The sequence below is a fragment of the Caretta caretta genome, chromosome 2 (genome assembly GCF_965140235.1).
Source record: "Caretta caretta isolate rCarCar2 chromosome 2, rCarCar1.hap1, whole genome shotgun sequence".
Classification (NCBI taxonomy): Eukaryota; Metazoa; Chordata; order Testudines; family Cheloniidae; genus Caretta; species Caretta caretta.
The window spans coordinates 17,230,821-17,253,448 of record NC_134207.1 but is presented as its reverse complement, the minus strand read 5'-3'; the positions used below and the strand labels follow the sequence as shown (position 1 = coordinate 17,253,448).

The following is a 22,628-nucleotide window of genomic DNA, read 5'->3' as shown; positions in this document are numbered from 1 at the left end:
GGAAAAATACAAACAAAACCTATGGGTTTGTCTCTTACCTAAAACATAACCTTTGAAATATAAAGCTGCTGTCTTAAATTCCCATATTTTTAATGTATGCTGTGTATCAGTCATATGTACACGATATCTATATGATATGAAAACCACCTGGGCATCACAGTGTACATTAGTGAGATATATTTTAATTGTTACTGCTTGAAAACTTGTTCAAAAATCAAACATAGCAGCAACAATGACACCTACTGGCCACTTGTATTTATTGGGTGACTGCAGTGTTTCCAAGAGACATAAAATCCTGTTTTAGCATTCACTTCTGTAAATAATTTCATTAGCATTTCTCTCTCTTTTCAGACATTCCTGTTACTTTAGTGCTATTTGTGTTGCTATGCATTTAATGAAAATTATTACTTTAAATTTCCCCCAATTATTTTGGTCTGATTCCCTCAAATGTTTGTTCAGCAGATTTGGAAAGTTAATCTGTTTCTAAATTTCTCTATACCTTAACCCTTACAACTGCAGTAACTATTTCTCAACTGTATTGTAAGACTCAACTTTGTCATGGTTTTAGAAATCTTTCTCTCTCAAAAATTCAGATTTAACATAACTGCATTGTAGTTTGTAGGTGAAGAAAGAGCATAGTCATATTCTTGTAAGAGTTCTTCTTTGAGCACCCCATTCATGTTTAATAATAGCACAGGAAAGTGCAAAGGTAAGGAATTGAATTAAATTTCGTTCTAGCTTGGAAAATTTCCAGCTCCTGAATACTCTGTTACCTTGCAATTAATGTCAAATGCCCTGGTTTAAGTAGTATAATTACTCAGGAAAGATGAGATTAGAAAGTGTGTTGGGGGGAAGAGGGAGAATGAGGTAGTCGTGACAAGATGGTGTACAGTAATAGGCAGAGTTGCACAGATGAATACTCAGCTATCTATTACAGCTGTAATACAAAGTAGAACATTGCAAAAGGTACAGGAGACCCAGACAGAGTAGATATTTTATTCCTTTTTAATTACATTTATTACATTTATTAACCTCTGCAGTATAAAGAAAGTAGCCTGAAGTGTAATCTTTCTCTCCATTTTTATTTAGGGTTTTTTGGGAGCAATCTCCCGGATTACCAGAGGTCAGAGATTATGATGTTCGTTATGGGGAAGGTACCTGTTTTTGGGACATCTTCACATTTGCTGGATACAAGCCACCTTGGGTTTGTACTTTGTTGCTTTTTTTTTTGAGCTTCTGAATATAAACTCTTTTCTGTTCTGAAGCCCTCCTAAAGTAGAACTTTTAAAAATTGGAATTTAAAATAACTCTTAGCTGCTAGGTTTCTATTCAATGTGATAGAGAAACAAGCCACACACAATGACAGCAGTATGAACCCAGCATCCAAAATGCAACTTTAATTACAGTTGATTGGAAAGCCCTACATATCATGCACTACAAAATTTCTGCTCTTCAAACTCATACAGATGTTTCCAAAAATCAATGCACTTAATGTTCCATTAATTCCTTCCATGTTTAGGAAGTATGCTTTCTTAAGTCATGGAATTGTCTTCAGGCTACAAATTTTTAGTCAGCTGAATATTTCAGAAAGTTTTCTGCTTCATTCAATACTAATTGACTTTAAGATTAAGAAGGAGTCATGGTGGGAAAATTATGTTGAACTTGTTTCACTTCAGTTGGCTTATTTTTCATTTTAAAATCGGGTGGTCAACTTGGACACTTAAGGCCTGATTTTTTTAGAAGTGCTGAGCAGCTACAATTCCATTTGAATTCATTGGAAGCCACAAGTGCTCAGCACTTCTGACATTTAGGCTCAAGTTCAGCACTTCCTATAAGGCAGTGGTCCCCAACACGGTGCCCGCGGGCGCCATGGCATTTATGTATGCCCACCATCAGGACCGGCGCCAAGGAACAAAGAGGAGAGGAGCGCATCCGCCGGAGAAGCTGCTGCCAAAATGCCGCCACTGAGCGCTTCTGGCGGAGAAGCTGCTGCCAAAATGCCGCCACTGAGCGCTTCCATCGGAGAAGCTGACGCCGAAATGCCGCCGAGAAGCGTCGCTGCCCACCACGCTCTTCTGAAGGCATGAATGTGCTCTTGGCCACAGAAAGGTTGGGGACCACTGCTATAAGGAAACATTCAATATTGGGACACTTCTGAAATTTAGGCCCCTCTCTATTTACAGCATTGTTCATGTTACTTTGCATGGTCTTTGTGTTTAATTGCTTACTCAGTTGTGTGCCTTCCTGTAACTATCCTTTTGAAACAGTTTTTTAACCATTCATTTGTACCTCTTTTGTAGGTGTTTACCCTTTTCTTTTTTCAGTCAATCTTGTACCTTGGTCTCCTAGCTTGTTGTTTTGTCGTGGCACACAAGAAGTGATTAAAAACAGTATTTGTGGTTGAATAATATTTTGAAGTTATCCAGAGAAATTGATTCAAGCTAACTTTTGAGTATCTTCCCCCGATTCTAGGGATTTGGGAACTAGGCGGATTCAGATCATGTTGCTGAGATCTTTACTTATGGTAAGCCTTATTTGTTAAATATATTTTCTAAAAGATTCTGTAGATAACTTATTCCGTAAATGCACTGAATTTTGATTCTAGTCAAATTATGAAATGTGGTATACATGTTCACACTACCAAGATATGTAGATATATAGAGTAAAATCACAGCTGCTCAAGCACAGGTGCTTTACAAGAAGCTCAGGAGTTAATCCTCCATTCCCACAGAGTAGTTCAGAGAATGTCTGTCATAATTGGGGCTGCAGGCCCAAAGAATGCCAGGGAGTTGAAGTAGCTAGTTCTGCCAGCAGTGCTAGCAACCTCTAAGGGAAATATTTTTCCCTCTCCACCACTACGAGAGCTGTAATTTCTATACCCTTCTATGGTGTAGCAGTGGGCGCTCAGGAGGCATTATGGCTTAAAATGGCAAAGCACTTCAGGCACCATTACTCAGTTAGTGCCTCACCTCCCAAGCCTTCCTCATCTTCTTAAAAGGCATAATTAGAAATACTGATTTTTCACAAATACACTCTTTTAAACTTTAAAGTTTCTTCAGCCATTCAAATTACACTTAAATATGAAATTTACCAAATGCCCTGGGGCTCTAGGAAACATCTTATGAGTTTCAGTTGGTTTTAATAACTCATCACTGGTAGAAGAGGCAAAAAGTTTGTAGAGTGACTTAGATTGTGGTTTATAATAGGTTGCTATTCAATAGGTAAGGCTCCGATTTTGTCACGGAAGTCACGGAATCCATGACTTCCAGAGACCTCCGTGACTTCGGCTGCGGTGGCTGGGAGCTGCAGGGTCCCCCCACTGCCCACGATGACTGGGAGCTGCGGGGAACCCTGGGCTCCAGCAGCAGCAGGGGGTACCCCGCAGCTCCAAGACAGCGGTGCCACGTATTCTGCAGCTCCAAACTGCCAGCGGTGATAGGGGGTACCCTGCTGCCCAGCTAGGGAGTGCGTTGTGGACAGTCAGCAGTTCCCCATGGCTGTTTTTAGTCAGTCAGGGACTGGTCATAGGCTTCCGTGAATTTTTCTTTATTGTCTATGACTGACTAAAAATATCCGTGACAAAAATCTTAGCCTTAATAATAGGTATGCATACACTAAAAAGCCTACATATCTGTAACCCCAGAAAAACTTAGTTAATTCTACCATTTTATAGTCTGTGTATTGTCTATGGGATTTATTTAATTGAACAAATGAGAAAAGAGATTCAGTTGAAAATTAATTCAAAATTGGTCATTTAGAATCAATCCAGTGAGCAAATATATGTTCTTAGTATGTCTCAAACCTTTTTAAAAAACAAATGAGGAAGGGGAAATTCCAGATGTGGCATCATATTGACACCCTTCTGGTTCATCAGCTGGGTTGGAACCTTTAGATCAGGGGTGGGCAAACTTTTTAGTCTGAGAATCACATCTGGGTATAGAAATTGTATGGCAGGCCATGAATGCTCATGAAATTGGGGTTGGGTGGCTGAGGGGCTGAGACTCTGGAGGCGAATGCGATCCAGTGGGTACAGAGTCTTCTGCCCATTTCCCCCCCCCCCAAATTTAACCACTTTTACCCCCATCCTCTCCAAACTATTCCAGTCTTGTTTCCTCCCTTCTACTGACTCCTCATCCCAATCTCTAGTCATGAGACTTCTCATCCCAGCACCAGTCTCCTTGCCCAGCCAGTTCTAATCTCCCCTTTTATTTCCTTGTCTAAATCTCAGTCTCACCCTCCCACTCGCCTTGTCCAGTTTTTCCCTCCACGTGTTCCTTGTCTAATATCAGTCTCCTTCTTGCTCCCCAGCTCCTTGTCCCAGTCTCCCTTTCTGGCTCCTTGTCAAAATCTCTTTGCCAGCCATACCCTATTCTGCCCTCCACATCCTGGGTCATTGTCAGATCCATCCCCCATCCTGTTCTCTCCTCACCCCACAAACTCTTGTTCTCAGTCTCCTTGTCCAGCCAGTTCCAATCTACACCTCTTCCCCCAGCTCCCAGTCTCCTTGCCCAAAAACTGAGTCTCCCACCTGCAGCTCCCAGTCATTGAGTCACTTTGCATGATTGGTGCATCCACAGTCTGGTTGCATGTTGGATCTGTGAAGTGTTGGAGTTTGGATCCTGTGAGGATGGATTTTCAAAGGAGCTCACCTACCATTTAAGCACCTAGGATATGTCTACTACACAGCAATGGAAGCTTAGGGTTAGCAGGACTCGAGTCAGCTGACCCATGTCAGGGAACTCTGGGCTTGAGTGTCTACACTGGGTATAGGATTTTCTCAGTCATGCTCGAACCTAAGGCTCTTGCGTCCACACTGCAATGCACAGACCTGAGTCAAAGTAAACCTGTCCCAGGGTGCCTAGCACCCCCATCACCCACCCACCCCAGTGTCGATACTCTAGCTCTACAAATGTGTTGCACTGTAGGAAAAGTTTACTGCCCACTCTGGTTCCTAACTCTGACAGTGCTATAAGGAGCACATACACTGTATAATTAGCTCCTTTGGTGGCTGACTCAGTAGAACGACTGCAGTTTGAGAAGGCTTTATACTGATTTACAAGCTAATCTGAGAATTGGGCTATCCACCTTTAGACTGAGTCATGTTGGCAAGAAAATGCACACATGCACCTGTTCTGAGGATAATTAGGACACCAGTCTCCAGGGCTGTCAAACTAGTAAAAATGAAACTTTGCAATTCTTAATTTTTTTTAAATGGGATGTTCAATGAAGACGTTTTTGTTTGGTTTGTTTTTTATATATTTTTGTCTGCTTTGAAGTTAGCTATGTATTTTCATTAAAACTATCTTGTTTTAATTTGCTAATATATTTCTGGGCTGAAATTTTCTGGGTCTGGTGTCTGCCCAAAATACCTTTAAAAAAAAAAATTCAGCTGTTTGACTACACAGAGTGGGGGGGAAAGTTTCATCATTTATTTTAAAACTGGTCAAGTTATAGGGTTTGAAAGTAGCACGTTTTGTATACGCAACACTTGCAATATGAATGTGTTCTTTTTTTACCAATTTTATAAGCAAAGAAAGGCTGTATTGCATCCGCACGTGTGGCTGGGCATGCTAGATAAGTCTACAAGGGAGAGCTTGTTGCATACGTGGTTCAGCTGTTAAGGGACAAATGGAATGAGGCAGGGCCCCTAACCTCATTCTTTAGATTGAATAATTAAAAACCTTCTGTACCTGGAGCATGTTTTTTCACTATTTTTATAATCGAATCTCATATTGTGTCCAGGAGCTTGAAATATAACATGTAGATGCTGATTCTGGAACTGCTTTCACACAGGCTGAGGGATCTGCCCACATGAATACAATTGTATGATAAGAGTTTTGAGGTCATGAGCCAAAGACAATTAGTCAATGGGGAATCTTTCCATTGACTTTAGTGAGAATTGGATCAGACCCTAAAAGAGGCAGACCTTTGCACAAACTGTTGCCTCATTCAGTGCACATCTTTCATGGGATAGGGCATTCCTGTAATATCCAGCTTAAGAAATATTTTTCTTTTTACGGGAGAGGGAGACCCAGAAATCCTAGGTTTTTTTAAAAATCCTCTTAAGATAATATTAAGGATGCATGAATAAGCAGTCAACTCAGGAAATTCCAAGTTAATTGCATTTACAAATGAACCTATCCCCCCCCAAACACTTGAAAAAAATCTGCTCACTCAGAAATGGAGTGGGAGTTGAGAATTATTTTTATCTAGTAATGTAATAATAGTTTACAATGATACTGCTTATGTTCTCTTGAACAATGAACAGGTGACTTCAGGATATAATGCAAAGACTATTGCTGCTGCTCTTCCTGCCCCATTTCTTGATCCTTTATTGTCTCCTTCACTCATGGAAGACTCTGAACTAAGACAGCTGGTCTTGGAAATATTGCATAATCTTATTGATCGGCATGACAACAGAGCAAAACTTAGAGGAATAAGGTAGTGTTCTGGTCTTAATAGCTTCAGTTATAGTAATTGTTTCTAGTTTAATATCCAAATGCTAAAGTAATGCATGTAGTTAATTATATTTTTCAAAGCACAAACATTTTAATGCACTATTTTCCCAAGCTTTAAGTTGTTAGATATGGTTCCTTAAATACACAGCTTCCCATGTCTTATTATTTACTACGCATTTTAGTAACACTGTAGTCCACCTTGCCATAACAAAACTGGAAAACAGTTATATTGATTGAAGGACAGAGATGGTTCTGTCCAAGCCCTAATATATTATTTATTAAATGGAGGTTCTCAATAGTTGTTGGTTTAATTAAGTTTTTAATTGTATTTTTGCTTTGTAGAAGATAGTTTTTTTGCTCTGTAAAATGCAACCTTCTGTTTGCGTCATAATTACTTTTGTTTCCTTCCTTTAAAACTGAAAATTGAATGTGATTGTTAAACATGGGTATAATTAAAATGGAAATTGCAAGAATGTTTTGAATAGCTCATATCATAGAATCCTAGAATATCAGGGTGTGTAGGGACCTCAGGAGGTCATCTAGTACAACCCCCAACTAAATCATCCTAGCCAGGGCTTTGTCAAGCCTGACCTTAAAAACTTCTAAGGAAGGAGATTCCACCACCTCCCTAAGTAACACATTCCAGTGTTTCACTACCCTCCTAGTGAAAAAGTTTTTCCTAATATCCAACCTAAACCTCCCTCACTGCAACTTGAGACCATTACTCTTTGTTCTGTCATCAGCTACCACTGAGAACAGTCTAGGTCCATCCTCTTTGGAACCCCCTTTCAGGTAGTTGAAAGCAGCTATCAAATCCCCCCTCATTCTTCTCTTCCGCAGACTAAACAATCCCAGTTCCCTCAGCCTCTCCTCGTAAGTCATGTGTTCCAGTCCCCTACTCATTTTTGTTGCCCTCCGCTGGACTCTTTCCAATTTTTCCACATCCTTCTTGTAGTGTGGGGCCCAAAACTGGACACAGTACTCCAGATGAGGCCTCACCAGTGTCGAATAGAGGGGAACGATCACGTTGCTCAGTCTGCTGGCAATGATCACGTTGCTCAGTCTGCTGGCAATGCCCCTACATATACATCCCAAAATGCCATTGGCCTTCTTGGCAACAAGGGCACACTGTTGACTTATATCCAGCTTCTCGTCCACTGTAACCCCTAGGTCCTTTTCTGCAGAACTGCTGCCTAGCCATTCGGTCCCTAGTCTTTAGCGGTGCATGGGATATATTACACAGCCTGTTTTTCCCCATACAACTTCCCTTAACAAATTATAAATAAGTTATTTTATTAAAATGACATACTTGTTGCCTTTGTAGAATAATACCAGATGTTTCTGATCTAAAGATAAAACGAGACAAAATTTCAAGGCAAGACGTGAGCTTCATGAAGAAGGTAATAGCATGAAACAGTTATCTTTTTCCTTTGAAGGAGCATGTAAAGTAACTGAATCATTAACTCGTCTTTCTTTGCTGCAACATTTTCACATCAAATAAAAAAATCTCAATATAAAATTTTTATAATTTTTTTTTTAATTTATAGCACCTTAAAAGCAAGGTACTGAATCATTTCCGAGACAGTTCTGTGCACTGAAGAATTTACAGCTTAATCTCTCATTCTGTGGGAATACTCGCATGCATGAAGTTAGGTACTTCGCAGAATCAGGGCTTTAACGACTTTAAGCCATGATCCTGAAGTAAGTTCCATACACCCAGAGTCATGTGGAGTACCAGTAACTTCAGTAAGGTCCTCCAATACAGATCTAATCCTCAGTGATTTATTTATTTTTTTTTAAAGACAACATTTGTAGCCCATAGGGCTAGCTTTAGCATTTTACTTCACTTATCAATAACACAAGGAACCTTCAGGCTGTATCCTGTAAGGCATTAGCTTAATCAGTTAGCGTAAGACTTTGAGGCCTATGAACTTTAGCATAGATAAGTGTCCTAACAGTCACCCCAAGTTTTGGGGAACTGGGCATAGTATGCTTAAGGGGAAGAGTTTGTACAAAATGGTACTTGGTAACCACAGGAACATTTAACTGTGGTACTAGGCTTGGATATTTCAGGATAGAAACGTTGGCAGATGCTTAACCACAAGCTTGCCTTGGCAACAAATTGACGTATATGATGATGAGTTAAAATCATTAATATACTAACCTATAGGATAAGGACACACCAACATTATTATGGTGAGGAAGTTAGATAGGGACAAGGAAGGCTGGGCATTTGTCTGAATGTTCATGATAGTCCCATGGCCATATAAGAGGCCAGACCACCAAGTAAGGAGCATTCGGCCCACTGGACTCGTTTGGCATGCCGGGGCAGAGCAGGACTTTTATCTCTTTCCACCAGGTCCCCAGGAAGGGGTGTTAGTATATGTCAGGAATGGTACAAGATGTTACCTTAACTCTGTATTTTTGCGAATGTTTGTGGTTTGGAGCCATTGTGTCTTTACTATTATGCTAATAAAAGTGATTAAAGCTTTGCATTGCTCTCAGTGTAGATGTCATCATTGTGCACATCTGGGTTCCCAACCAGATAGTAAACTTGATGAGCTCGATTCTGTTGTGCCCGATTCTGGAATTAGAACCCTACAATCCCCAGCCAGCTCTTTCAATTGGTACTTAATTGGAAATCAATAATAATCAATAACCAGTAAAGAATCGGGCAACACATTCAAAATTGATTTGTGAAAAGCGGTGTATTGTGGTATCTTTTCAATTTCTCTTATTATTAAAGGAGTTATGCTTGTTTGTTTAAATAACTTCTCCCTATCAAACTTGCTTCTCATTATACCTTCACTGCAGGATCAGTCATAATTTTGTATCTAATGTCACAGTCTCTGGCTATAGATGTGTAATATCTTTGTTGCCGTATCTAGTCTGAGAGGGTGAATGACCTATGGAAAAAATAAAGAAAAAAATCCTAAACATATTTAAAGAAATCTTCATAATCTTTAGATTTTTGATCACATGCATTATTGGACACAAGATCTTAAAATTCAGTTTCGTTTAGGAGTATTAGCTTCTGAAATAAGGATGCAGACCCTAGTGTAGAGAAGTAATTTGCTGGTCAAACACTTATATGCAGTACTCCCATTGAGAAACATAAAACTAGTAATGTCTGCTAGCAGTGGTGTAGGAAATAATTTTCTAACAAGTTTTTCTAACTAGCATTGCAGTTGTTGAGATACACATATTTGCTACCTAGAAATATCAGGCTCAATTAGGTTGCAGCAGCTTTGAAATAGTAAGCTGCCATTTGTAGAACAAAGGACTGAATCCATCCGGATCCCTGTAATTTTAAACCTTTATTTTAAACTTATATGCTAACTGATGTCAAATGATGTTAATACCTCTGCTACCTATACATTTGTTTATCACCTGCAAGGGCATGTCAGGGCATTCCATAGAAAAGGAAAAAACCGTGAGCAGACAGTTGCATAAGCAATGGCCTTTCTAGATCATTCTTACTATACGTTCATTCTTTGCCTTGAAATAATAGATTTAAAGAATAGATTTGGCTGATGCTTAGGACATTTCTTGAAAGTATAGATTGATAATTATAGACTCCTTCATTGTAATGTTACTGTGATTTGGTTTGCTCTTCAAAAGGGTAAAAAGTATGATTTTCAAATGTGTCAATGTGTTATTTTCAAAAGAGACAGGCAATTGGGAGCCTAATTCTCACTGAAAGTCAATGGGATTTAAGCTCCTTAAGTGCCTTACTCACTTTTGAAAATGGGGCTTGGGCTTGTTAGTCACTTAGGCGTGTTTCAAAATTTTACCGAAGATCTATTTTTTCATTCTGTTCCCTCCCCGCATTTCCATAAACTGATGTAAATGTTCGTTTTCGTGAATACTTCATGTCAATATAAAACCTGGCAGAGGACATATATGATTCTTGTATAATGTTGTGTATGACTTTTGTCTTTTAAACTATTTATGTAAGACTCAAAAGTGTGTTCACATAAAATGGCATATTACTCTAAAATTGCACTCAAGGTAGAAAGGTAGTGCTCTTTTGTTTAATAACCTGTTTTGGTGTATTTTAAAATAATCTTTATTGACAGTATCTTTTCAGTATTGAATGTCCCTTTTCTGCACTTTATAGCATGGCCAGCAGTTGTACAGACACATCTACTTAGGCTGTAAAGAAGAAGATAATGTCCAAAAGAATTTTGAGCTGCTCTACACTTCTCTAGCTCTTATAACAATCGAACTAGCCAATGAAGAAGTGGTTATTGACCTCATTCGATTGGCCATTGCTTTGCAGGTAAGCTTCAGGAATGATATTTGGGTTAATCCGTTAATGGTATATTTATGGATATCTTTTATTGGACCAACTTCTGTTGGTGAAAGAAGCAAGTTTACACAGAACTCTTCTTCAGGTCTGGGAAAGGCAGCCAGAGTGTCTCCAGTAAATGCAAGCTGGAACAGCTTGATTTACATAAGTAGTTAACGCATGTTGCAAGAGACCATTCAAAGTGTAGTGACCAGTTAACACCTCTCCAGTCACAGTACAAAGGAGATTAGTGAGTTACAGATTGTTCTAATAAACCATAAATCCAGTCACTCTATAAGTAAATATAAATGAATATGAAAAGCTGAGTATTGAGATGATTTTAATTTGGGCTGGGTTTTTGCATATATTCAGAAACAGGAACCAAGATTTTCAAGGTAGAAATTTAAATATGTGGCATGAATACCAGCAGCTTCCCAGCATCTTTGAAAAACAGGCAACTAAATAAATGGCCTGTTTTTCAAATTGCTAAAATTTTGTCTGGGTCTCTTTTATTAAATGAAATAAGACTTTACTAAAAGGTTGCTAAATGCTGCAGGAAGGCAGTTTGATCTGGAAGAATGAACAGAGGTATGGATTCAACAGTTTAGATACCATGGTTATTGGAGCAGTAGAAGAATCTGGATAGAAATAAGTCCTGAGCTCTAATCCTGGCTTTTCCAGTGATTCATTATGTGGTCCTAAGCAAGTCACTTCACCTTTCTAACAGTTAACCACTTACCTCCAGAGAGGTGGTGAAGATTAAGGAGCTATTATGTATGGTTTTGACCATGCAATATTTTGTCTGTTTTTAAGTGAAATTTATGTTTTTAAATAACATTCTAATTCCCTGGAAATGTTATATTTAGGATGGGAAGGGGTCGTATGGGGAAGACACAGGACTAGATGTCAAAAGACACTCTTCTCCATTTCAGCAGAGTTATTCATATCCTATGGGGATAGAGTTGAAATGGGTCCCTGGGCTTTGCTCTGCCATACTCATGGGGTAACGGGGTCCTTACATTCCCTTATGTTAGTTGTTCCCAGCTATAGAATGAGGCTATTGCTTACCTACTTCAAGAATGTTAAGACGCTGATTATGAAATATTCATATAAATTCAGAATAACTTGTAAATGTTGGGCCACCTGATGTTTTCCTTTTTATTATAGGACATCGCCATCATTAATGAGGATAACTTGCCAATGTTCAACCGCTGTGGTGTCAAGGCATTGGTTGCAGCCTACCTCAACTTTCTAAGTCAGATGATTGCAGTCCCTGCCTTTTGCCAGCATGTCAGCAAGGTAGTATAAAATCAGTGGCTTTGATATTTAGCATGGCATTTCCTACACTACAACAATTAAGAAAAGGAGTACTTGTGGCACCTTAGAGACTAACCAATTTATTTGAGCATGAGCTTTCGTGAAGGATGACCCAACACTCTCACAAGTCTTGGGAGACAGGCCAGTCCTTGCCTACAGACAGCCCCGCAACCTGAAGCAAATACTCACCAACAACCACATACCACACAACAGAACCACTAACCCAGGAACTTATCCTTGCAACAAAGCCCGTTGCCAATTGTGCCCACATATCTATTCAGGGGACACCATCACAGGGCCTAATAACATCAGCCACACTATCAGAGGCTCGTTCACCTGCACATCCACCAATGTGATATATGCCATCATGTGCCAGCAATGCCCCTCTGCCATGTACATTGGTCAGACTGGACAGTCTCTACGTAAAAGAATAAATGGACACAAATCAGATGTCAAGAATTATAACATTCATAAACCAGTCGGAGAACACTTCAATCTCTCTGGTCACGCAATCACAGACATGAAGGTCGCTATCTTAAAACAAAAAAACTTCAAATCCAGACTCCAGCGAGAAACTGCTGAATTGGAATTCATTTGCAAATTGGATACTATTAATTTAGGCTTAAATAGAGACTGGGAGTGGCTAAGTCATTATGCAAGGTAGCCTGTTTCTTCTTGTTTTTTCCTACCCCCCCCCCCCCCCCCCCCAGATGTTCTAGTTTAACTTGGATTTAAACTTGGAGAGTGGTCAGTTTAGATGAGCTATTACCAGCAGGAGAGTGAGTTTGTGTGTGTATGGGGGTGGGGGGGATGTGAGAAAACCTTGATCTATGCAGGAAATAGCCCTACTTGATTATGTAAAGAGTTGTCACTTTGGATGGGCTAGCACCAGCAGGAGAGTGAATTTGTGTGGGGGGTGGAAGGTGAGAAAACCTGGATTTGTGCTGGAAATGGCCCACCTGTTGATCACTTTAGATAAGCTATTACCAGCAGGACAGTGGGGTGGGAGGAGGTATTGTTTCATATTCTCTGTGTGTATATAAAGTCTGCTGCAGTTTCCACGGTAAACATCTGATGAAGTGAGCTGTAGCTCACGAAAGCTCATGCTCAAATAAATTGGTTAGTCTCTAAGGTGCCACAAGTACTCCTTTTCTTTTTGCGAATACAGACTAACACGGCTGTTCCTCTGAAACCTACAACAATTAAATAACTTTTGCTAAATGTTTCTTTTCTTTTTAGTATCTTTTAGCATAGCAACATGCTCGCTGATTTAAAGCTTAGAAAGACTACATGTAATAGAATATGTAGAGATTCTGTCATTATTGTAACACTTTCGCCTTCTGAGCACACCCTTCTTTTTGCATAATTTGTGTTGTCATCATATCTGTTGCAATGGCCTCTCTAGTAGATGTATTAGTGGCTGCATTTCTTACTGCAGAATCTTGGGAATATGAAGCTGGACCCACTGTAAGATGATATTCAGCTCTCTCTCCAGAGACTCTGTATAGTAAGAACTAATGTCCATAATACATCTGTGCCTGTTAATACTACTACAGTGCAATCTCTGTCAGTTCAATGGGAATTGCATACTACCTTCAAGCTTGTACAGTTAATTTTCACCTCTTCTAGTGTAGCATTTTAATTTTGTTCACCTACATTACTTTTCATTATAATTGGAATTTTATATTTATTGGCCAGATCCTTGGCTAGTGTAAAACGTATAGCTCCATTGCCTTCAGAGAAGCCATACTGATTTATGCCAACTGAGAATCTAGCAGACAGTCTAAAATAAACAAAACAGTTATTTTAGATATTGGTTAGTTTAGGGGAAAATATATCTTAACCTGTTCAACCCAGTAATGTACCATTGTGGTGGCGTTTGCTATACAATATATGCAATATTCTATGTGCACAAATAAATATTAAATATGGAAGTATAAGAATGAAAAGTTTCATTCATTCACTCCAAGACCGCTTGCGTTACTTTGCTTGTTTTGCAGGTCATTGAAACACGAACTGTGGAAGCACCCTATTTTCTACCTGAAAACATCTTCAAGGACAAGCGCATGTATGTAGATACAAATATTTATAATAGAATGGATGAAGATGCGTTTTAACGTTCTCTTTATCGAGATTAAACAATTGTACACCATAGAGTAGGTTGAATCTATGGAGAAATGGCACAGAAAGGGTAATGATATACAAACTGGGGAAGAAAAAAGTAGTATTAAAGATAAGATGGGAAATCTCAATTTTAATTTCTTAATAAAAGGTTAGTCAGAAGTAAGTTGCATGTTGATGCTATAGCATCTGAGTAATATAAGGTATTTTATTTGTACTCTGTAACTTTAAAATGTAGCGTGGTATCCTAAACCCTTCAGAAGCGGAGACCCACATTTCATAATAGAATCGTTCTCTGCATCATAATTTTTCAAATCCATAAAAGATTACTGGGAAAGTTATTCTTGAATGTAAACTGATCTGTTTATTAGAAAATCTATTTCATTTGCAATTACTTTGAACTGGTGGATCAAAATGAGGCCAAGAATATTTTAGCAATTCCTAGACTAGGTGAAGAATAAACAGTGATGATTAAGTTCCAAATCGTATAGGTGTGTTGTGTTAAGGGGACTCATAATATTTTTTAAATGTACAGAGAAATTAGAGCTTTGAATATATCAGTTAATAACCAATTTAACTATGTTCCTTTCTGTCGAAACATCAACACTGACTCTTCTTTAGGTGGTAGTTGACTTCCAATATTATCTTGATTTATTTTATTACATGTATAGATCTGTATCAATAAATATTAATTGCTAAATATATATTATTTGACAGTCTTCCCAAATCTTTGGAGAAGCATGAAAAAAACTTGTTTTTCCTGACAAACAAGATTGCAGAATCATTAGGTGGCAGCGGATACAGTGTGGAAAGATTGTCAGTGCCATATGTGCCCCAGGTAACAGGTAAGCAGTAATCAATTACATAAATGTTACAACAGCAGCTACTGAGAATTCATTTTTGCCTCATATCTGATCTATCACCCACATCCAACCTATATGTAACTTGAATACTTTGCATCAACATTTTGTGGTGGTATAACTTCTGTTCTTCCCAGAAGTAAGAGTTTGTTCATGGTGTACTGTACAATATACAACACAGGATTTTAACTCCTAGAATTATTTTCTGCATCCTTTAAAAAAAAAAAAAAAAAGCCACAAAGAGGAAAGTTTTGACCTCACTTCGATTTTCATTATTTGTTAAATGAGATGGTAGTGCTTATTACTAACTTTCTGAAATTAATTTGAGCTTTAGTATTAAGTCAGTGTTGAATTTCTCTGTATACACATTCACTTGTTCACTAGATAAGTAATTGAACGCCAGTCCTGGTTCATAAATGTTCACTCTTTGACTGAATGTGGCCTGGGTTACTGGGCTCAGTCAAATTCTCAGTGGACCATGGGTTCACATAACAAAAATACTAGGAAAGGCAATGTGGCCTAATGGATAGAGCAGTGGACTGGAACTCAGTAGACATGGGTTCTATTCCTGCTGGGTGAACTTGGGCAAAATGCATTGCCTCTTTGCCTCAGTTTCTGTATATGTAAAAAGAGAATAATGAGGCTTATGTCCCTTCAAGTGCTTTGAGATGAACAAGATATATTTATTATGTTTGTCTCTAATTAGCACATTTTGTTGCCTTTTAATACTGGGAAGATGGATTGTGCTGTTGCTGATAAAATATCTCCATGTAGAAGCATTGTGGGAGCTTTTACCCTCCCCTATGTGCAAATAACTTTTCTGGTTGTGTTGCTAGAGAAAGTGATATCATGTTTTTGGTGTTTTGTTTTCCTATTCTTTTGCTTAGCAAAGAATTTTTTTTCTAGAGTTCTTGCTTCAAGGCCTGATATGTATATTTTGTGGATTTATACTATTGTAACTCTGGGTCATCTGGGGGATTAACCCCCAGGACCTCTCAAGATGAATTATAAACTTTTGCAGCCTAAATTTAATGTTCCTACCTGGGAGATGTGGATCAGGTACAGAAGGGGACACAGTACACACTGAAGCAAGTTAGAGGCCACAAAAGCTCTAATCTTATGAGAACCAGTCCCCCAACAAAACTGTTGACGGTGCCTTGGTTCTGCCATGAGTACTGTGGCAATGTAAATTCATTTAAGGTACCATAACGATGTACTAGGCACCAGGAGTCATAAAATGGTGCTCTCAGCACTTTCTGCTGCTAAGGTTGCATCTCACAGTAAGAGAGGAAAATTCCGTTATGTATGTGGAAACATTTCAATACCTTATACATGTGGTGTTAACCTTTTTCACTATTTTTCAGATGCCAGATAGAATAATGTAACCCTTTATGTTAAAATTGAAGGACAATGTCAGGTGTCAGCAAAAGAAGTATTTGTTGTTTTCTTTTAAGAAGCTATGCCTTTAATTTCTTTGGGGTGGGAATGAAGAGAGGTTGCCTGATCTGAATTTCATGCAAAAAGTCCAAGTTCTTATATGAAACAAATCAATTTCTGTTTAGTAATCTTCACACAAATTGACATAAAGGGTGCTGATGTTTGGGTTACAGATGAGCTCATTAAATAAAGCAGATCTTTTTTTTTCTTAGATACCATGTAAAAAGTTAAAATGATTGTTACTAAATTCAAAAAGCACACCTATTTAGAAAGGGCATTTAAGCACATGAAGGCAGGAGGATTAAAGCACTTGCTTAACTGCTTTCCTTAATAGGGATGGATTTAAGCACTTTACTACATCTGGGCCTGAATTAGTTGTTCATATGTACTTGAACGTAAATTAGTTTCATTTAATGTTTTTGTGTTTTAATTTAATTATGCTCCTTTTTGCGGAAAAGTAATCTGAATGGGTTGCAAGTGCAATATGATTAGCTGGTTGAAAAATGGAATTCCCCGTACTGTGAGAGATGCTGAGATTTTGAATTTTCATTTCATCTCAAATTGGGACTAAAAGTTGAAATCTTGGAATTTTTTGTGAAATCAGATATGCTGAAATAATTCATTTTGATCTTCTCAAGAGATTCCAACTTTTAATTACCAGTATATTACAGTTTGTAATAGAATAAAACGATAAAGTTAAAACAAAATGTTTTGCTAATTTTGCATCAAAAATTTCACTAGTTTGTACGTCCCTTTTAGGAGCGCTAGTGCCAATGTAGAATCCAGGCCCTGTATTTTCGCCTGAAATAGTATTTTGGGTTTTGCTTGCCTGTTTAATTTTTTTGATACACATACATTATTACTAATATGTGTGAACAAGGGGATCCTTACTAGTATGTGACAAAAATACTGGGTATGTTGCTTTTGTCTAAGCCAGATGGGCTTGTTAGTGTAATGGGAACCGATAAGAATAACTGAAGTGTTACTGGGCATGGGGGAAGTATAATATATGAGCGCACACTTGAAGACTGCCTCAACTCCTTATCTCAAGACAAGGTCAAGCAACCATTCATGAGGGGCAAGAGGAGATTCGGGGGGGAGGGGGAGATAAAACACTAAAAGACCAGGGAACTGCCTGCCTCTGACCATAGCACAACCTCATGCCTCACCCCCTGATGGGGTACAAAAGGAGTGGGATGAAGACCCCAGACTCACAACCCCCCAAATGGAACATGATCATAAGTTGCAAGGGGTGGGACTGTGGGCGTGCATTTCAGGTATAATTGGGGACCTACCAAATTCATGGCCATGAAAAACAAGTCATGAACCATGAAACCTGGTCTCTCCCCATGAAATCTGGTCTTTTGTGTGCTTTTACCCTGTATATACAGATTTCACATGGAAGACCAGCATTTCTCAAATGGGTGGTCTTGACCAAAACGGAGTTGCAGAGGAGTTGCAAGCTTATTTTATAGGGATCGTGGTATTGCCACCCTTATTTCTGCGCTGCTCTAGGCAGCGATGCTGCCTTCAAAGCTGGGCAGACAGAGAGCAGCAGCTGTTGGCCAGTTGCCCCGCTCTAAAGGCAGCAGCGCAGAAGTAAGGGTGGCAGTACCATATCATGCAATCCTTACTTCTGTGCTGCTGCTGATGATGGTGGCTCTGCCTTCGCAGCTGGGCTCTGAGCCAGCAGCCACCGCTCTCCAGCTGCCCAGCTCTGAAGGCAGCCCTGCCGCTTGCAGCAGGACAGAAGTAAGGGTAGCAGTACTGCAACCCTCCGTACAAGAACCTTGCAAACCCCCCCCCCCAAAAAAAACCCTCCTTTTTGGGTCAGGACCCCTACAATTACAACACTGTGAAATTTCATATTTAAATAGCTGAAATTTACGATTTTAAAAATCCTATGACCGTGCACTTGACCAAAATGGACTGGGAATTTGGTAGGGCCCGAGGCGTAATTACGCCTACTGAGGAGGGGGAAGACGGAATACTGGGAAACAAGGCTCTGCGGCGTCAGAGTTATGGGACACGTGCTTGCTGAAAATTAACCCCGATAAACATTGCATTGCCTGCGCTTCAGACTTCTAGTCTTCTGCTTTCTATCTGCCTGACAAGAACCAGGGAAGAGGGTAAAGGAAAAGCCTTCTAACAGTCCCTGTGAAACATTTTGATTTAGCTGAATAATTTCCAACAGGAAAATCTTTAATGGGAGTTATTGAGCTACTTAAATATTTAAATGCTAAGGGAAGCTTTTGAAAATATATGTGGTAACAACTACTGACTTTTTTCTTCAGTGCATTACTTTTCTTAATTGTCTTTACAAAGCCCTGTTCTGGTGATAAAAATAAGAAGCTGGAGGAAGTGAGTGTTTCGAACCTAAAGAGTAGTGTTGTGGGATAAGACCAAAGCTCTTTTATCTGTCTGTTTTCATGCCAATATTGGAGAGAGTTTTATTAACATATTTCTTATCCGAGCAGTAGAATTTCTGGGTTTTTTCTGGGGGGGGGGTTCTGTATCTTTTGCTTTATAGCTGATTCTTAAACATAATTTTTTATTCTCATTCTTGTTTTGTTAATTTAGCTCTATTTCCATCAGGCAAAAAGCCTCATAAATGCAGACGCAAATCAAAAGGTAAATCTGAACCATAGGTCTGCCTGCCCTCCTCATAGCTATCGTGTGTGGATAGGACATACCCCACCAAACAACTGCTTTTAGAAGACCTTTAGATAAATAAGCAAGAAATTCTGTTGTGCATAGTTTTAATTTCTTTTCCTCCTGTTTGGCTGCCTCAGTCCTCATGCTGTAACTAGTTTTGTAGCTGTAATTTTATCAGGTTTCCCTTTGTTTTTATTCTTGGACTTTGAATTCTAAAATGTGGTGGTTTCCTTTCCTTTTCTTTTCCCAAAGATTTAATAGCTTCATAAATATCAGTTTTGTAACTGTTCCAAGTGCTTCCTCGTAATCATATCTCAGGTACTCCACGGAAGCTGCAGCAAGATGCCAGACCTCTTCTGCACTACAGTGCAGCAATAATGTAAATACTGTGGCAAATTTTAAAATGGATATTTTTATTGAAAAATACAATCAAATCGCTAGTTCCTGTTTGTTTTCATATTAAATTCAATTTATTTTCACCTTGTTCCAAATTTGTGTTATGCCACAGATTTTTGTATTGAAAATGCATAATTGTGACATAGAAGTTGTCAGAAGCAGATGGAGGTTATTGCAGCTGAATCCAGGGCAGGTGGGACTTTCAGTACACAAGAAAGTTTCAGAGCATGTTTGGGTTCATAAGGCAAGCACGTTAGTTTTGTGTTTCTGGTAAAAAGATCATAAGTAAAGTAGCATAGTCCTTTAAAGTATCCTAGTTAGGTTACAGTATGTGCATCCCATTGAGATGAATGAGATAATTCACATCTGACACAGCTAATGTTTAAGACAGTCTGCAGAATCAGGACCATGTCAATTTATTGGTTTACAATTGGGTGTATCTGCACTGCACGGTTAATCTGGGTGCTTGGCACCTGGATAAACCTAGCCCTGCTGCAAGCATCCCCACAGCAAAGCCCTGTCCATGTTACTGTGTTTTCACTGTTTCTCCACTCCTGTTCTAGAATAAGCATGTCCACATAGAGTTGCTCAGGACTAGCTACTGCTCTTTGAATTCACACTCTGCCTTAATCCAGATTAATTTGCAAGTGTAGACATGCATTCAGTTAGTTGTGAAAAAAATCTTAAATACAGTGAGGGTTAGAAAAGAAAGTAATATGAGAGTTTATATTCTAGATCACAGTTGTTTAGCACTAGATGGATTCTATATTGAAATCCAAAAGTATCCAAAATAAAACTATAGGGGATTTTGAATAATTTTGTAAAGGCACATATTATCTCTGTACCCACACTAATACAGGCTAGAATAACACTTCATTCTTTCTCTATCCTCTGGAAGAGGAAAATTCCTGAATTTACATGAAAATAGCCATATTGGGGGAAAAGAAATAGGCCCAGATACTACCAATAGTCCTCTGTATGTATGGATGTAAAGTTTAGCCCACATAGATTCAGTTGCAGGACCTGGGTCATAGTCTCCAGTACCAGCCTCTTCAAAGTAAGATGTAAAAAAACCTCTCATTACCCAATGCAATGCTATGGGGGAAATTTCATCTAGACTCCATTTGATATCCTGAAGCATGGGGGTTTAATGAGCCTGGTCATTTTATTTTGGCTATCATTCAAATGATATTAAAGTTCTGATTAAGTGACTGTCAGGTTTTATTTGAATAGTTTTTCTTGGACTTATGTAATGTATTTAATCACTCAATCTGAACATTTTGTGCTCATTTTCTCATAGTCAAATCATATGGTACAAGAACAATTTTAGTGGAAATATCAGATCCTTAATAAAATTACGAAAGAGTTTTTGTTTTGATTATCATAGAAATGTAGGACTGGAAGGGATCTCAATAGGTCATCAGTCCAGCCCCTTGCACTGAGGCAGGACTAAGTGTTATCTAGACTACGGGCCTCAAACACGCGGCCCGCTGGGTTATTTCCTGTGGCCCGCCAAGCTCCCCGTGCCCCCCTGCACCCTCCCGGAGTTATTTCCTGTGGGCCGCCAAGCTCCCCACTCCCCTTTCCCTCAGCGCACCATATCCCTGCTCCTCTGCCTACCTCCAGGCACTTAGCGCTTTCCAAGAGGAAGGGGGAAGGAGCCAGGAGTCGCATGCTCAGGGGAGGAGGCGGAGAAGAGGTGGGGCAGGGATTTGGGGAAGGTGTTGGAATAGAGGCAGGCAGGGGGCGGTGTTGGGGTGGGGACTTTGGGGAAGGGGTTGGAATGGGGGTGGGAAGGGGCGGAGCAGGGGCGAGGCCTCATGGAAGGGGTGGAGTGGGTGCAGGGCCGGGGGCAATGGGGTAGGGGGTGTCAGTGATGCGGCCCTCAGGCCAATGTACTAGTCCTCATGTGTCCCTCGTGGTGATTCGAGTTTGAGATCCCTGATCTAGACCATCCCTAACAGGTGTTTGTCTAACCCGTTCTGACAGACCACCAATGGGGGAGATTCCACAACTCCCTAGGTAATTTATTCCCAGTGCTTAACTACCTGTACAGTTAGACATAAGGAAGAACTTCCTTACTTAATTTTCCTTTGCTGCAATTTAAGCCCGTTACTTTTTATCCTGTGTTCAGTGAATAAGGAGGACAGTTTATCCCCCTCCTCTTTATATACTTGAGTACTGTTATCGTGTCTCCACTCAATCTTCTCTTTTCCAGACTAAACAAAACCAAATTTTTTTCAATCTTTCTTTGTTGGTCATGTGTTCTAGACTTTTAGTCATTTTTGTTGCTCTCCCCTGGACTTCCTCTAATTTGTCCATATCTCAGACCATTTCTCCAGTTTGTCAAGACCATTTTGAATTCTAATACTGTCCTCCAAAGTGCTTGCAACCCCTCCCAATTTGATATCATCCACAAACTTTATAAGAGTAACCTATGCCATTATCCATATAATTTATTAAGATATTGAACAGAATTGGATCCTGGACATATCCCTGCAAGACCCCAGTCAATATACCATTCCAGATCAATTGTGGACCACTGATAACTACTCTCTGAGTACAGTTTTTCCAACTAGTTGTGCATCCATCTTGTAATAGGTTTTCCTAGGCTACATTTCTGTAGTTTGAGGTCATCTGAGACTGTATCAAATGCCTTACTAAAGTTCAGATATATCACATCTTCCCCCCTTATCCACAGGCTTGTTACCCTGTCAAAGAAGGATATTAGGTTGGTTTGACATGATTTGTTCTTGACAAATCCATGTTGATTATTACTTATCAGCTTATTTTCTTCTAGATGCTTACAAACTGATTATTTGCTCCTTTATCTTTCCAGGTACTAAAGTTAAGCTGACTGGTCTATAAATTCCCTGGATTGTGCTTTTTTCCCTTTCTATAGATTGGTAACATAGTTGTCGTTTTCCAGTCCTTAGGTATCTCTCCCATCCTCCCTGAGTTCTCAGAGATAATCACTAATGGCTCAGAGATCTCTTCAGCTAGTTCCCTAAGTATTCTAGCATGTATTTCATCAGGCCCTGTTGAAGACATCTAGTTTGTCTAGTTAATTCTCCAGATGTTATTTTTCTATTT

General features: G+C 39.3%; 1 protein-coding gene across 5 annotated transcripts in view; it reads left to right on the top strand.

Moving 5' to 3' along the window:
* The window catches only part of EFR3A (EFR3 homolog A), a 191,612-nt gene that overhangs the window by 144,887 nt on the left and 24,097 nt on the right, over nucleotides 1-22,628 (top strand). For all 5 annotated transcript variants that reach the window (XM_048841671.2, XM_048841670.2, XM_048841669.2 and 2 more), the window contains 8 exons: nucleotides 1,090-1,204; nucleotides 2,473-2,524; nucleotides 6,269-6,441; nucleotides 7,783-7,858; nucleotides 10,579-10,740; nucleotides 11,917-12,048; nucleotides 14,067-14,134; nucleotides 14,905-15,032. In XM_048841671.2, coding sequence (XP_048697628.2) covers nucleotides 1,090-1,204; nucleotides 2,473-2,524; nucleotides 6,269-6,441; nucleotides 7,783-7,858; nucleotides 10,579-10,740; nucleotides 11,917-12,048; nucleotides 14,067-14,134; nucleotides 14,905-15,032 — 906 coding nt within the window. The remainder of the gene's footprint in view (nucleotides 1-1,089; nucleotides 1,205-2,472; nucleotides 2,525-6,268; nucleotides 6,442-7,782; nucleotides 7,859-10,578; nucleotides 10,741-11,916; nucleotides 12,049-14,066; nucleotides 14,135-14,904; nucleotides 15,033-22,628) is intronic.